Genomic DNA, 15,848 nt, shown 5'->3' with positions numbered 1-15,848 from the left:
CACTGCAAGACGTGTCCTCACTGTGTGTCCTCACTGCAAGACGTGTCCTCACTGCAAGACGTGTCCTCATGGTGTGTCCTCACTGCAAGACGTGTCCTCATGGTGTGTCCTCACTGCAAGACGTGTCCTCACTGCAAGACGTGTCCTCACTGTGTGTCCTCATTGCAAGACATGTCCTCACTCTGTGTCCTGACTGCAAGTCGTGTCCTCACTGTGTGTCCTCACTGTGTGTCCTCACTGCAAGACATGTCCTCACTGTGTGTCCTCATTGCAAGTCATGTCCTCACTGTGTGTCCTCATTGCAAGACATGTCCTCACTCTGTGTCCTGACTGCAAGTCGTGTCCTCACTGTGTGTCCTCACTGCAAGACGTGTCCTCACTGTGCTGTGTGCTGTCTGTCCAGGTGTTCTCCCCCTGCAGCAAGAGAGACATCGGCGCCGTGTTGGCCAGCAAGGCAGAGGCATGCTTCTCCAGTCAGTAGTCCTCTCCCCCTCTTCCTCTTCCTCTTCTTCTCCTTCTTCTTCTTCTTCCTCTTCCTCTTCCTCTTCTTCTTCTTTCTCTTCTCCTTCTTCTTCTTCTTCTTCCTCTTCCTCTTCCTCTTCTTCTTCTTCAGAACAATTATTATGATGATAATAATACGAACAAGTTCCTCTCCCTCTCTGTACTTCTTCACGATAAAAAGAATGATAGGAAGAAGAAGAAGAAGAAGAAGAATATTAACACAAGGTTTCTCTTCCTCTCTCATCTTCTCCCTGATAATATTCATGATAACAATACTAGCAGGGCAGAGGGACGCTTCACAAGTCTGTCCTCGTCTTCTCTGTCCTCTTCATCATTCTGTTGTGGATGAAGTTTTTAACCAGGTGGTATATTTAGTTTGGGGGTATCATTTCTAGGGTGGCTAGAAATGGAGAGTGGGGGCAAGATGGCAGGGATGGGATTGGTAAGATGATGGTCAATGCAGTTGGAGGGGGGTAGGATTTTTATTTTTTAGAGAGAGAGAGAGAAGGAAACCCAATGGATGTAGTGTGTTGTTGTGCTGTGAACAGAGACCCAATGGATGTGGTATGATGTGTTGATGTTGTGTCGTGAACAGAGACCCAGTGGAATTGGTATGATGTGTTGATGTTGTGCAGTGGACAATGACCCAATGGATGTGGTGTGATGTGATGTGTTAATGTTGTGCAGTGACCAGAGACCCAATGGATGTAGTGTGATGTGTTGATGTTGTGCGGTGAACAGAGACCCAACGAATGTGGTGTGATGTGTTAATGTTGTGCAGTGACCAGAGACCCAATGGATGTGGTGTGATGTGTTGATGTTGTGCGGTGAACTGAGACCCAATGGATGTGGTGTGATGTGTTGATGTTGTGCGGTGAACAGAGACCCAATGAATGTGGTGTGATGTGTTGATGTTGTGCGGTGAACTGAGACCCAATGAATGTGGTGTGATGTGTTGATGTTGTGCGGTGACCAGAGACCCAATGAATGTGGTGTGATGTGTTGATGTTGTGCAGTGACCAGAGACCCAATGGATGTGGTGTGATGTGTTGATGTTGTGCAGTGACCAGAGACCCAATGGATGTGGTGTGATGTGTTGATGTTGTGCAGTGACCAGAGACCCAATGGATGTGGTGTGATGTGTTGATGTTGTGCGGTGAACTGAGACCCAATGGATGTGGTGTGATGTGTTGATGTTGTGCGGTGAACAGAGACCCAATGAATGTGGTGTGATGTGTTGATGTTGTGTTGTGAACAGACCCAATGGATATGGTATGGTGTGATGTGTTGTGTTGTGTTGTATTGCGGTGAACAGAGACCCGATGGATGTGGTGTGATGTGATGTGTTGTGTTGTGTTGTATTGCGGTGAACAGAGACCCCCGATGAAAACAAGCTGTGTGGCAATGGGAAGGTGGATGTGGTGTGATGTGATGTGTTGTGTTGTGTTGCGGTGAACAGAGACCCCCGATGAAAACAAGCTGTGTGGCAATGGGAAGGTGGATGTGGTGTGATGTGATGTGTTGTGTTGTGTTGCGGTGAACAGAGACCCCCGATGAAAACAAGCTGTGTGGCAATGGGAAGGTGGATGTGGTGTGATGTGATGTGTTGTGTTGTGTTGCGGTGAACAGAGACCCCCGATGAAAACAAGCTGTGTGGCAATGGGAAGGTGGATGTGGTGTGATGTGATGTGTTGTGTTGTGTTGCGGTGAACAGAGACCCCCGATGAAAACAAGCTGTGTGGCAATGGGAAGGTGGATGTGGTGTGATGTGATGTGATGTGTTGTGTTGCGGTGAACAGAGACCCCCGATGAAAACAAGCTGTGTGGCAATGGGAAGGTGGATGGGGAGGAGGAGTGCGATGCCGGGTACCTGGGACAGTTCAACCTTGACCCTTGCTGCAGCTCCGAGTGCTTGCTGATTGGATCGGCCACCTGCAGGTGAGACACGCCCCCCTCTCCTCTTCTGTGCCTCCATCTTCCTCTCACTGGTTATCTTTCAGTGTTTACTGAGTCATTTCTTCTGTTTGTTCATTCCATTTAATCATTCACAGTGAACATGGCTTCTTAGTTGTGGTCAAACAGCTAAAACAGACGAGTGAAAAATATATGGACAAACTAAGAAACAAAAGCAAAGTAGGTTGGTTTGGTTTTTTTGTATGTTTATATATGAGCTTTCAGTCTGTCTGTGTTACACTCAGTAATACATTTGTCACTGTCACTGTCCTCTGCGTCTCGCTCCGTCATAATTTTTTCCTTTTTTTGTTATATTTTGATGTATTTACTGTTTTGTTTGTTTTGTTTATTTCTTTGGAGGAAGGTGGCAGAATGGTTGAGAACTGAAAGTGTGGTGAAGTGTGTTCGGATCTGTGCATGGTGTGACAGCTCCATGAAGCTGAAACACTGACGCAGAGCGCTGCGTGTGTGTGCAGCCCTGTGAACCACGAGTGCTGCCAGAACTGCTTTGTGGCGCCGTTGGGAACGGTGTGCCGGGCCGACACCGACATCTCCTGTGTCAACGCTTCCTACTGCGAGTATCCTTTGATCTGACACACAGTGATACAGTGACACAGTGACTGACAGTGATACAGTGACTGACAGTGATACACAGTGACACAGTGACTGACAGTGATACAGTGACTGACAGTGATACACAGTGACACAATGACTGACAGTGATACACAGTGATACAGTGACACAGTGATACACAGTGACTGACAGTGATACACAGTGACTGACAGTGATACACAGTGACTGACAGTGATACACAGTGATACACAGTGACTGACAGTGATACAGTGACACAGTGACTGACAGTGATACAGTGACTGACAGTGATACACAGTGACACAGTGACTGACAGTGATACACAGTGACTGACAGTGATACACAGTGATTCACAGTGACACACAGTGACTGACAGTGATAGACAGTGACACACAGTGACTGACAGTGACACACAGTGACTGACAGTGATACACAGTGACTGACAGTGATACACAGTGACACACAGTGACACACAGTGACTGCCAGTGACACACAGTGACTGACAGTGACACACAGTAACTGACAGTGATACACAGTGACACACAGTGACTGACAGTGACACACAGTGACTGACAGTGATACACAGTGACACACAGTGACTGACAGTGACACACAGTGACTGACAGTGACATACAGTAACTGACAGTGATACACAGTGACTGACAGTGATACACAGTAACTGACAGTGACTGACAGTGATACACAATGACTGACAGTGACACACAGTGACTGACAGTGACACACAGTAACTGACAGTGATACACAGTGACTGACAGTGACACACAGTAACTGACAGTGATACACAGTGACACACAGTGACTGACAGTGACACACAGTGACTGACAGTGATACACAGTGACTGACAGTGATACACAATGACACACAGTGACTGACAGTGATACACAGTGATACAGTGACACACAGTTACACACAATGACTGACAGAGACACACAGTGACATGCAGTGACTGACAATGATACACAGTAACTGACAGTGATACACAGTAACTGACAGTGATACACAGTGACTGACAGTGATACACAGTGACACACAGTGACTGACAGTGATACACAGTGACACAGTGACTGACAGTGATACACAGTGACTCAGTGACTGACAGTGACACACAGTGACTGACAGTGATACACAGTGATTGACAGTGACACACAGTGACTGACAGTGATAGACAGTGACACACAGTGACTGACAGTGACACACAGTGACTGACAGTGATACACAGTGACTGACAGTGATACACAGTGACACACAGTGACACACAGTGACTGCCAGTGACACACAGTGACTGACAGTGACACACAGTAACTGACAGTGATACACAGTGACACACAGTGACTGACAGTGACACACAGTGACTGACAGTGATACACAGTGACACACAGTGACTGACAGTGACACACAGTGACTGACAGTGACATACAGTAACTGACAGTGATACACAGTGACTGACAGTGATACACAGTAACTGACAGTGACTGACAGTGATACACAGTGACTGACAGTGACACACAGTGACTGACAGTGACACACAGTGACTGACAGTGATACACAGTGACTGACAGTGACACACAGTAACTGACAGTGATACACAGTGACACACAGTGACTGACAGTGACACACAGTGACTGACAGTGACACACAGTGACTGACAGTGATACACAGTGACACACAGTGACTGACAGTGATACACAGTGATACAGTAACACACAGTGACGCACATTGACTGACAGAGACACACAGTGACATGCAGTGACTGACAATGATACACAGTGACACACAGTGATTGACAGTGATACACAGTGACACAGTGACATACAGTGATACACAGTGACACTCAGTGACACACAGTGACATACAGTGATACACAGTGACACTCAATGATACACAGTGACTCAGTGACACACAGTGACACACAGTGACTTACAGTGATACACAGTGACACTCAGTGATACACAGTGACACAGTGACACACAGTGACATACAGTGAGAGGAGGAGCCAGTGGTGACAGGTGTCAGTGTCAGCAAGCATGGTGATGCACTTTGTTTTGTCTTGTTTATTTCATTTGTGGGTTCTTGTTTTACATAGACCAGGGCAATGTTCTCTGACTTATTTATTTATTTCATTTTGGGGGGAGTTAATGTTTCACACACACCTAGGCAAGGTTCTCTGACATATTCTTTATTTCATTTTGGGGGGAGTTAATGTTTCACACACACCTAGGCAATGTTCTCTGACATATTCTTTATTTCATTTTGGGGGGAGTTAATGTTTCACACACACCTAGGCAATGTTCTCTGACATATTCTTTATTTCATTTTGGGGGTTAATGTTTCACACACACCTAGGTAATGTTCTCTGACATATTCTTTATTTCATTTTGGGGGTTAATGTTTCACACACACCTAGGCAACGTTCTCTGACTTATTTCTTTATTTCATTTTGGGGGTTAATGTTTCACACACACCTAGGTAATGTTCTCTGACTTATTTATTCCATTTTGGGGGGGTGTTAATGTTTCACACACACATAGGTAATGTTCTCTGACTTATTTCTTTATTTCATTTTGGGGGGCTAATGTTTCACACACACCTGGGTAATGTTCTCGGACATATTTCTGTATTTCATTTTGGGGGGCTAATGTTTCACACACACCTAGGTAATGTTCTCTGACTTATTTCTTTATTTCATTTTGGGGGGCTAATGTTTCACACACACCTAGGTAATGTTCTCGGACATATTTCTGTATTTCATTGTGGGGAGGGGCGGGAGGTAATGTTTCACATAAAGCTAGGTTAGCTTCTCAAGGCTAACTCAGCTCACTGGGTCAGACACACACACACACACACACACACACACACACACACACACACACTCACACACAAAACCAGCAGGTGTTGATTACATCTTTTATGTTGAATATTTCTTGCTGATTTCTTTATGTCTGTGTCTGTGTGTGAATGGATGGATGATGTGGAAACTTATATAGCGCCTATCCTCAGTTGGACTAAAAGCTCGAAGAGCATTATAAAAACGGGTCATCTGCACACCAGGCTGCCTACCTGTGTAATTCAATCAGATTTCAGGCTTGCACACATACACACTCAGACAGACATGTAACATTTTACGTGTATTACTGTTTTGTTCATTAACCCATACATGTAGGCAGCCATACTACGTTTTTAGGGGTGTGCATGCTGGGTATGTTCTTGTTTATCATAACCCACCAAAAGCTGACATGGATTACAGGATTTTTAGCATGTGTATTTGAACTTCCAGCATGCGTATACCCATGAAGTGTGTGTGTGTTTGTGTTCCAGCAGATTTGGTGTAGAGTATATGGATCTGTCCACAGCCTCTGACACCTTACTGGAACTGAAACAGTCGAATGTCTTTGTTGTTGTTTTTTTCCATAGGAGTTATGGTGTAATGTACACAGATCAGTCCATGTGCTGTAAATCCTCCTTTAAACTGAAACATAATACCTGATCTCATCAAGGCATTGGTTAGATACTCAGTTTTTTTCATTGTGGGCAAGTCTCCACTTTTTCCCATTCTCTTTTCTTTGGTTAGATGTGTGTGTGTGCGCGCGCTTGTTTGTGCGTGTATGTGTGTGAGCGTATTCACGAGAGTATGTGTATGCGTGAGTGTGTGTGTGATTGTGTGCATGTGTGTGTGTGTGTGTGTGTGTGCACTTAACAAGAATAGGCACTTGTATGCATCCATGCACATGTTTGCATGTTGTTCTATGCGGATGTATATGTTTGTGCAATGAATTTGTTTACGAATACCATGAATAGAAAAGTGTGGTGTGTGTGTGTATAACTGGGCTCCACCCATGTAGGCAGCCTGTTGCACAAGTAATTCCATGTTGGAGAAGTGCTGGGAGTGAGGTCAGTGATGGAGGAGCCTGTTGCACAAGTAATTCCATGTTGGAGAAGTGCTGGGAGGGTGGTCAGTGATGGAGGAAAGGCGGGGAGGGTGGTCAGTGATGGAGGAAAGGCGGGGAGTGTGGTCAGTGATGGAGGAAAGGCGGGGAGTGTGGTCAGTGATGGAGGAAAGGCGGGGAGTGTGGTCAGTGATGGAGGAAAGGTGGGGAGTGTGGTCAGTGATGGAGGAAAGGCGGGGAGGGTGGTCAGTGATGGAGGAAAGGCGGGGAGGGTGGTCAGTGATGGAGGAAAGGCGGGGAGGGTGGAGGTGGTCAGTGATGGAGGAAAGGCGGGGAGGGTGGTCAGTGATGGAGGAAAGGCGGGGAGGGTGGTCAGTGATGGAGGAAAGGCGGGGAGTGTGGTCAGTGATGGAGGAAAGGCGGGGAGGGTGAGAAAGGAAGAGAAGGGTGGACGTGTTCCTTGACAGACGGCAGTGGTCAGAGCTTGAGCTGCCCCCCCGCCCCCAACAAGGACAAGGGGTCCTCCTGCCTGGACATGTCAGTACATCGTCATCGTCGTAATCGTTTTCATCATCGCCGTCATCATCGTTTTCATCATCGTATTCATCATCGTCATCATCGTATTCGTCATCGTCATCGTCATCGTTTTCATCATCATCATCATCATCATCATCGTTTCCCTCATCGTCGTCATCATCGTTTCCATCATTGTCATTGTCGTCATCGTTTCCATCATCATCATCATCATCATCGTTTTTATCATTGTCATCATCATCGTTTTCATCATCGTCATCATCATCATTTCCATCATTGTCATCATCATTTCCATCATCATCACTGTTTCCATCATCGTCGACATCATCATTTCCATCATTGTCATTGTTTCCATCATTGTCATCATCATCGTTTCCATCATCATCATCGTTTCCATCATCATCATCGTTTCCCTCATGTTCATCATCGTTTCCATCATTGTCATCATCATCGTTTCTGTTTCCATCATTGTCATCATCATTGTTTCTATCATCCATCATCATCATCATCCTTTCCATCACTGTCATCATCATCGTTTCCATCTTCGTCATCGTTTCCATCATCGTTGTCATCGTCATCATCATAATCATCATTATCATCATTGTTATCATCATCATCATCATCATCATCATCTTCATTATCATCATCGTTGTCATCATCACCATCATCATCATCATCACTGGCACCATCATCACCATCATCACCATCATCATCATCATCATCATCACTGGCACCATCATCACCATCATCATCACCATCATCATCATCATCATCATCACTAGCACCATCATCACCATCATCATCATCATCATCATCACTAGCACCATCATCACCATCATCATCATCATCATCACTAGCACCATCATCACCATCATCATCATCATCATCATCACTAGCACCATCATCACCATCATCATCATCATCATCACTAGCACCATCATCACCATCATCATCATCATCATCATCACTAGCACCATCATCACCATCATCATCATCATCATCACTAGCACCATCATCACCATCATCATCATCATCATCATCACTAGCACCATCATCACCATCATCATCATCATCATCACTAGCACCATCATCACCATCATCACTAGCACCATCATCACCATCATCACCGGCACCATCATCACCATCATCATCATCATCATCATCATCATCATCATCACTAGCACCATCATCACCATCATCACCGGCACCATCATCACCATCATCATCATCATCATCATCACTAGCACCATCATCACCATCATCACCGGCACCATCATCACCATCATCATCACCATCATCATCATCATCATCATCACTAGCACCATCATCACCATCATCACCGGCACCATCATCATCATGATAAGAAGAAGAAGATGGTCCGTGGAAGTGTCAGTGAAGTGTCATGAAGTGTCCTGCACTATGTTTTCTGTCAGTGAAGTGTCATGAAGTGTCCTGCACTATGTTTTCTGTCAGTGAAGTGTCATGAAGTGTCCTGCACTATGTTTTCTGTCAGTGAAGTGTCATGAAGTGTCCTCCACTATGTTTTCTGTCAGTGAAGTGTCCTGCACTATGTTTTCTGTCAGTGAAGTGTCCTCCACTATGTTTTCTGTCAGTGAAGTGTCATGAAGTGTCCTGCACTATGTTTTCTGTCAGTGAAGTGTCCTGCACTATGTTTTCTGTCAGTGAAGTGTCCTGCACTATGTTTTCTGTCAGTGAAGTGTCATGAAGTGTCCTGCACTATGTTTTCTGTCAGTGAAGTGTCCTGCACTATGTTTTCTGTCAGTGAAGTGTCCTGCACTATGTTTTCTGTCAGTGAAGTGTCATGAAGTGTCCTGCACTATGTTTTCTGTCAGTGAAGTGTCCTGCACTATGTTTTCTGTCAGTGAAGTGTCATGAAGTGTCCTGCACTATGTTTTCTGTCAGTGAAGTGTCCTGCACTATGTTTTCTGTCAGTGAAGTGTCCTGCACTATGTTTTCTGTCAGTGAAGTGTCATGAAGTGTCCTGCACTATGTTTTCTGTCAGTGAAGTGTCATGAAGTGTCCTGCACTATGTTTTCTGTCAGTGAAGTGTCATGAAGTGTCCTGCACTATGTTTTCTGTCAGTGAAGTGTCATGAAGTGTCCTGCACTATGTTTTGTGTCAGTGAAGTGTCATGAAATGTCCTGCACTGTTTTGTGTCAGTGAAGTGTCATTAAGTGTCCTGCACTGTTTTCTGTCAGTGAAGTGTCATGAAGTGTCCTGCACTATGTTTTCTGTAAGTGAAGTGTCATGAAGTGTCCTGCACTATGTTTTGTGTCAATGAAGTGTCATGAAGTGTCCTGCACTATGTTTTGAGTCAGTGAAGTGTCATGAAGTGTCCTGCACTATGTGTTGTGTCAGTGAAGTGTCCTGCACTATGTTTTGAGTCAGTGAAGTGTCATGAAGTGTCCTACACTATGTTTTCTGTCAGTGAAGTGTCATGAAGTGTCCTGCACTATGTTTTGAGTCAGTGAAGTGTTCTGCACTGTTTTCTGTCAGTGAAGTGTCCTGAAGTGTTCTGCACTATGTTTTGTGTCAGTGAAGTGCCATGAAGTGTCCTGCACTATGTGTTGTGTCAGTGAAGTGTCATAAAGTGTCCTACACTATGTGTTGTGTCAGTGAAGTGTCACGAAGTGTCCTACACTATGTGTTGTGTCAGTGAAGTGTCATGAAGTGTCCTACACTATTTGTTGTGTCAGTGAAGTGTCATGAAGTGTCCTGCACTATGTGTTGTGTCAGTGAAGTGTCATGAAGTATCCTACACTATGTTTTCTGTCAGTGAAGTGTCATGAAGTGTCCTACACTATGTTTTCTGTCAGTGAAGTGTCATGAAGTGTCCTGCACTATGTGTTGTGTCAGTGAAGTGTCATGAAGTATCCTACACTATGTGTTGTGTCAGTGAAGTCTTATGAAGTGTCATGAAGTGTCCTGCACTATGTTTTCTGTCAGTGAAGTCTTACAAAGTGTCATGAAGTGTCCTGCACTATGTTTTATGTCAGTGAAGTGTCATGAAGTGTCCTGCACTATGTTTTATGTCAGTGAAGTGTCAAAGAAGTGTCATGAAGTGTCCTGCACTATGTTTTCTGTCAGTGAAGTCTTACAAAGTGTCATGAAGTGTCCTGCACTATGTTTTATGTCAGTGAAGTGTCATGAAGTGTCCTGCACTATGTTTTATGTCAGTGAAGTGTCAAAGAAGTGTCATGAAGTGTCCTGCACTATGGTTTATGTCAGTGAAGTGTCATGAAGTGTCCTGCACTATGTTTTATGTCAGTGAAGTGTCAAAGAAGTGTCATGAAGTGTCCTGCACTATGTTTTCTGTCAGTGAAGTGTCATGAAGTGTCCTGCACTGTGTTTTATGTCAGTGAAGTGTCAAAGAAGTGTCATGAAGTGTCCTGCGCTATGTTTTCAGGGGGAAGTGTGACGGCAATGGGATCTGCGATGCATTCTGTGAGGCCCGGAACAAATTCTCCTGCACTTGTGACATCGGTCAGTACTCTGATGCTCTTGGTCCCCACACACTCCGCGAAGTCTGGAAAAAAGTCTTGGATAAAACAGGAAGATGCATTTCCAGAGCTGGAAGAGTCACAGAAATAAATGTTTCACTCTGCCAGATCTGGAAAAATATTGGAATTTTCTTGATAACCTTTCACCACACCTGCAGAATTGAAAACGATTTTACTAACACAGTCTGTCATAGCCCTTCACCCTGTGTGGTCATTCCATTGTGTCATAGCCCTTCACCCTGTGTGGTCATTCCACTGTGCCTGTCATAGCCCTTCACCCTGTGTGGTCATTCCACTGTGTCATAGCCCTTCACCCTGTGTGGTCATTCCACTGTGTCATAGCCCTTCACCCTGTGTGGTCATTCCACTGTGTCATAGCCCTTCACCCTGTGTGGTCATTCCACTGTGTCTGTCATAGCCCTTCACCCTGTGTGGTCATTCCATTGTGTCTGTCATAGCCCTTCACCCTGTGTGGTCATTCCATTGTGTCATAGCCCTTCACCCTGTGTGGTCATTCCACTGTCTGTCATAGCCCTTCACCCTGTGTGGTCATTCCACTGTGTCTGTCATAGCCCTTCACCCTGTGTGGTCATTCCATTGTGCCTGTCATAGCCCTTCACCCTGTGTAGTCATTCCACTGTGTCATAGCCCTTCACCCTGTGTGGTCATTCCACTGTGTCTGTCATAGCCCTTCACCCTGTGTGGTCATTCCATTGTGTCTGTCATAGCCCTTCACCCTGTGTGGTCATTCCACTGTGTCTGTCATAGCCCTTCACCCTGTGTGGTCATTCCACTGTGTCTGTCATAGCCCTTCACCCTGTGTCGTCATTCCACTGTGTCATAGCCCTTCACCCTGTGTGGTCATTCCACTGTCTGTCATAGCCCTTCACCCTGTGTGGTCATTCCACTGTGTCTGTCATAGCCCTTCACCCTGTGTGGTCATTCCACTGTGTCTGTCATAGCCCTTCACCCTGTGTGGTCATTCCATTGTGCCTGTCATAGCCCTTCACCCTGTGTGGTCATTCCACTGTGTCATAGCCCTTCACCCTGTGTGGTCATTCCACTGTGTCTGTCATAGCCCTTCACCCTGTGTGGTCATTCCATTGTGTCTGTCATAGCCCTTCACCCTGTGTGGTCATTCCACTGTGTCATAGCCCTTCACCCTGTGTGGTCATTCCATTGTGTCATAGCCCTTCACCCTGTGTGGTCATTCCACTGTCTGTCATAGCCCTTCACCTTGTGTGGTCAATCCACTGTGTCATAGCCCTTCACCCTGTGTGGTCATTCCACTGTGTCTGTCATAGCCCTTCACCCTGTGTGGTCATTCCACTGTCTGTCATAGCCCTTCACCCTGTGTGGTCATTCCACTGTGTCTGTCATAGCCCTTCACCCTGTGTGGTCATTCCACTGTGTCATAGCCCTTCACCCTGTGTGGTCATTCCACTGTGTCATAGCCCTTCACCCTGTGTGGTCATTCCACTGTGTCTGTCATAGCCCTTCACCCTGTGTGGTCATTCCATTGTGTCATAGCCCTTCACCCTGTGTGGTCATTCCACTGTGTCATAGCCCTTCACCCTGTGTGGTCATTCCATTGTGCCTATCATAGCCCTTCACCCTGTGTGGTCATTCCATTGTGTCATAGCCCTTCACCCTGTGTGGTCATTCCACTGTGTCATAGCCCTTCACCCTGTGTGGTCATTCCATTGTGCCTATCATAGCCCTTCACCCTGTGTGGTCATTCCATTGTGTCATAGCCCTTCACCTTGTGTGGTCATTCCACTGTGTCATAGCCCTTCACCCTGTGTGGTCATTCCACTGTGTCTGTCATAGCCCTTCACCCTGTGTGGTCATTCCACTGTGTCTGTCATAGCCCTTCACCCTGTGTGGTCATTCCATTGTGCCTGTCATAGCCCTTCACCCTGTGTGGTCATTCCATTGTGTCTGTCATAGCCCTTCACCCTGTGTGGTCATTCCACTGTGTCTGTCATAGCCCTTCACCCTGTGTGGTCATTCCATTGTGTCATAGCCCTTCACCCTGTGTGGTCATTCCACTGTCTGTCATAGCCCTTCACCCTGTGTGGTCATTCCACTGTGCCTGTCATAGCCCTTCACCCTGTGTGGTCATTCCACTGTCTGTCATAGCCCTTCACCCTGTGTGGTCATTCCACTGTGTCTGTCATAGCCCTTCACCCTGTGTGGTCATTCTATTGTGTCATAGCCCTTCACCCTGTGTGGTCATTCCATTGTGTCTGTCATAGCCCTTCACCCTGTGTGGTCATTCCACTGTGTCATAGCCCTTCACCCTGTGTGGTCATTCCACTGTGTCTGTCATAGCCCTTCACCCTGTGTGGTCATTCCATTGTGTCTGTCATAGCCCTTCACCCTGTGTGGTCATTCCATTGTGTCTGTCATAGCCCTTCACCCTGTGTGGTCATTCCATTGTGCCTGTCATAGCCCTTCACCCTGTGTGGTCATTCCATTGTGTCTGTCATAGACCTTCACCCTGTGTGGTCATTCCACTGTGTCTGTCATAGCCCTTCACCCTGTGTGGTCATTCCACTGTGTCATAGCCCTTCACCCTGTGTGGTCATTCCACTGTGTCTGTCATAGCCCTTCACCCTGTGTGGTCATTCCACTGTGTCTGTCATAGCCCTTCACCCTGTGTGGTCATTCCACTGTGTCTGTCATAGCCCTTCACCCTGTGTGGTCATTCCATTGTGTCTGTCATAGCCCTTCACCCCGTGTGGTCATTCCATTGTGTCTGTCATAGCCCTTCACCCTGTGTGGTCATTCCACTGTGTCATAGCCCTTCACCCTGTGTGGTCATTCCATTGTGTCTGTCATAGCCCTTCACCCTGTGTGGTCATTCCATTGTGTCTGTCATAGCCCTTCACCCTGTGTGGTCATTCCACTGTGTCTGTCATAGCCCTTCACCCTGTGTGGTCATTCCATTGTGTCTGTCATAGCCCTTCCCCCTGTGTGGTCATTCCACTGTGTCATAGCCCTTCACCCTGTGTGGTCATTCCACTGTGTCTGTCATAGCCCTTCACCCTGTGTGGTCATTCCACTGTCTGTCATAGCCCTTCACCCTGTGTGGTCATTCCACTGTCTGTCATAGCCCTTCACCCTGTGTGGTCATTCCACTGTGTCATAGCCCTTCACCCTGTGTGGTCATTCCATTGTGTCTGTCATAGCCCTTCACCCTGTGTGGTCATTCCATTGTGTCTGTCATAGCCCTTCACCCTGTGTGGTCATTCCACTGTGTCTGTCATAGCCCTTCACCCTGTGTGGTCATTCCATTGTGTCTGTCATAGCCCTTCACCCTGTGTGGTCATTCCATTGTGTCTGTCATAGCCCTTCACCCTGTGTGGTCATTCGATTGTCTGTCATAGCCCTTCACCCTGTGTGGTCATTCCACTGTGTCTGTCATAGCCCTTCACCCTGTGTGGTCATTCCATTGTGTCTGTCATAGCCCTTCACCCTGTGTGGTCATTCGATTGTCTGTCATAGCCCTTCACCCTGTGTGGTCATTCCATTGTGTCTGTCATAGCCCTTCACCCTGTGTGGTCATTCCACTGTGTCATAGCCCTTCACCCTGTGTGGTCATTCCACTGTCTGTCATAGCCCTTCACCCTGTGTGGTCATTCCATTGTGTCTGTCATAGCCCTTCACCCTGTGTGGTCATTCCATTGTCTGTCATAGCCCTTCACCCTGTGTGGTCATTCCATTGTGTCTGTCATAGCCCTTCACCCTGTGTGGTCATTCCACTGTGTCTGTCATAGCCCTTCACCCTGTGTGGTCATTCCATTGTGTCTGTCATAGCCCTTCCCCCTGTGTGGTCATTCCATTGTGTCTGTCATAGCCCTTCACCCTGTGTGGTCATTCCATTGTCTGTCATAGCCCTTCACCCTGTGTGGTCATTCCACTGTGTCTGTCATAGCCCTTCACCCTGTGTGGTCATTCGATTGTCTGTCATAGCCCTTCACCCTGTGTGGTCATTCCATTGTGTCTGTCATAGCCCTTCACCCTGTGTGGTCATTCCACTGTGTCATAGCCCTTCACCCTGTGTGGTCATTCCACTGTCTGTCATAGCCCTTCACCCTGTGTGGTCATTCCATTGTGTCTGTCATAGCCCTTCACCCTGTGTGGTCATTCCATTGTCTGTCATAGCCCTTCACCCTGTGTGGTCATTCCATTGTGTCTGTCATAGCCCTTCACCCTGTGTGGTCATTCCACTGTGTCTGTCATAGCCCTTCACCCTGTGTGGTCATTCGATTGTGTCTGTCATAGCCCTTCACCCTGTGTGGTCATTCCATTGTCTGTCATAGCCCTTCACCCTGTGTGGTCATTCCATTGTGTCTGTCATAGCCCTTCACCCTGTGTGGTCATTCCACTGTCTGTCATAGCCCTTCACCCTGTGTGGTCATTCCACTGTGTCTGTCATAGCCCTTCACCCTGTGTGGTCATTCCATTGTGTCATAGCCCTTCACCCTGTGTGGTCATTCCATTGTGTCTGTCATAGCCCTTCACCCTGTGTGGTCATTCCATTGTCTGTCATAGCCCTTCACCCTGTGTGGTCATTCCACTGTGTCTGTCATAGCCCTTCACCCTGTGTGGTCATTCCATTGTGTCATAGCCCTTCACCCTGTGTGGTCATTCCACTGTGTCTGTCATAGCCCTTCACCCTGTGTGGTCATTCCATTGTGTCATAGCCCTTCACCCTGTGTGGTCATTCCACTGTGTCATAGCCCTTCACCCTGTGTGGTCATTCCACTGTGTCTGTCATAGCCCTTCACCCTGTGTGGTCATTCCATTGTCTGTCATAGCCCTTCACCCTGTGTGG

General features: G+C 46.7%; 1 protein-coding gene across 1 annotated transcript in view; it reads left to right on the top strand.

Moving 5' to 3' along the window:
- LOC143293124 (ADAM 17-like protease) overlaps window positions 1-15,848 on the top strand; it is an 80,791-nt gene that overhangs the window by 41,521 nt on the left and 23,422 nt on the right. The window contains exons 14-18 of the mRNA XM_076604035.1: window positions 404-473; window positions 2,301-2,439; window positions 2,931-3,032; window positions 7,425-7,487; window positions 10,912-10,988. Coding sequence (XP_076460150.1) covers window positions 404-473; window positions 2,301-2,439; window positions 2,931-3,032; window positions 7,425-7,487; window positions 10,912-10,988 — 451 coding nt within the window. The remainder of the gene's footprint in view (window positions 1-403; window positions 474-2,300; window positions 2,440-2,930; window positions 3,033-7,424; window positions 7,488-10,911; window positions 10,989-15,848) is intronic.

Source organism: Babylonia areolata, chromosome 18, assembly GCF_041734735.1.
Source record: "Babylonia areolata isolate BAREFJ2019XMU chromosome 18, ASM4173473v1, whole genome shotgun sequence".
NCBI lineage: Eukaryota > Metazoa > Mollusca > Gastropoda > Neogastropoda > Buccinidae > Babylonia > Babylonia areolata.
This window is presented reverse-complemented; position numbering and strand designations above follow the sequence as displayed.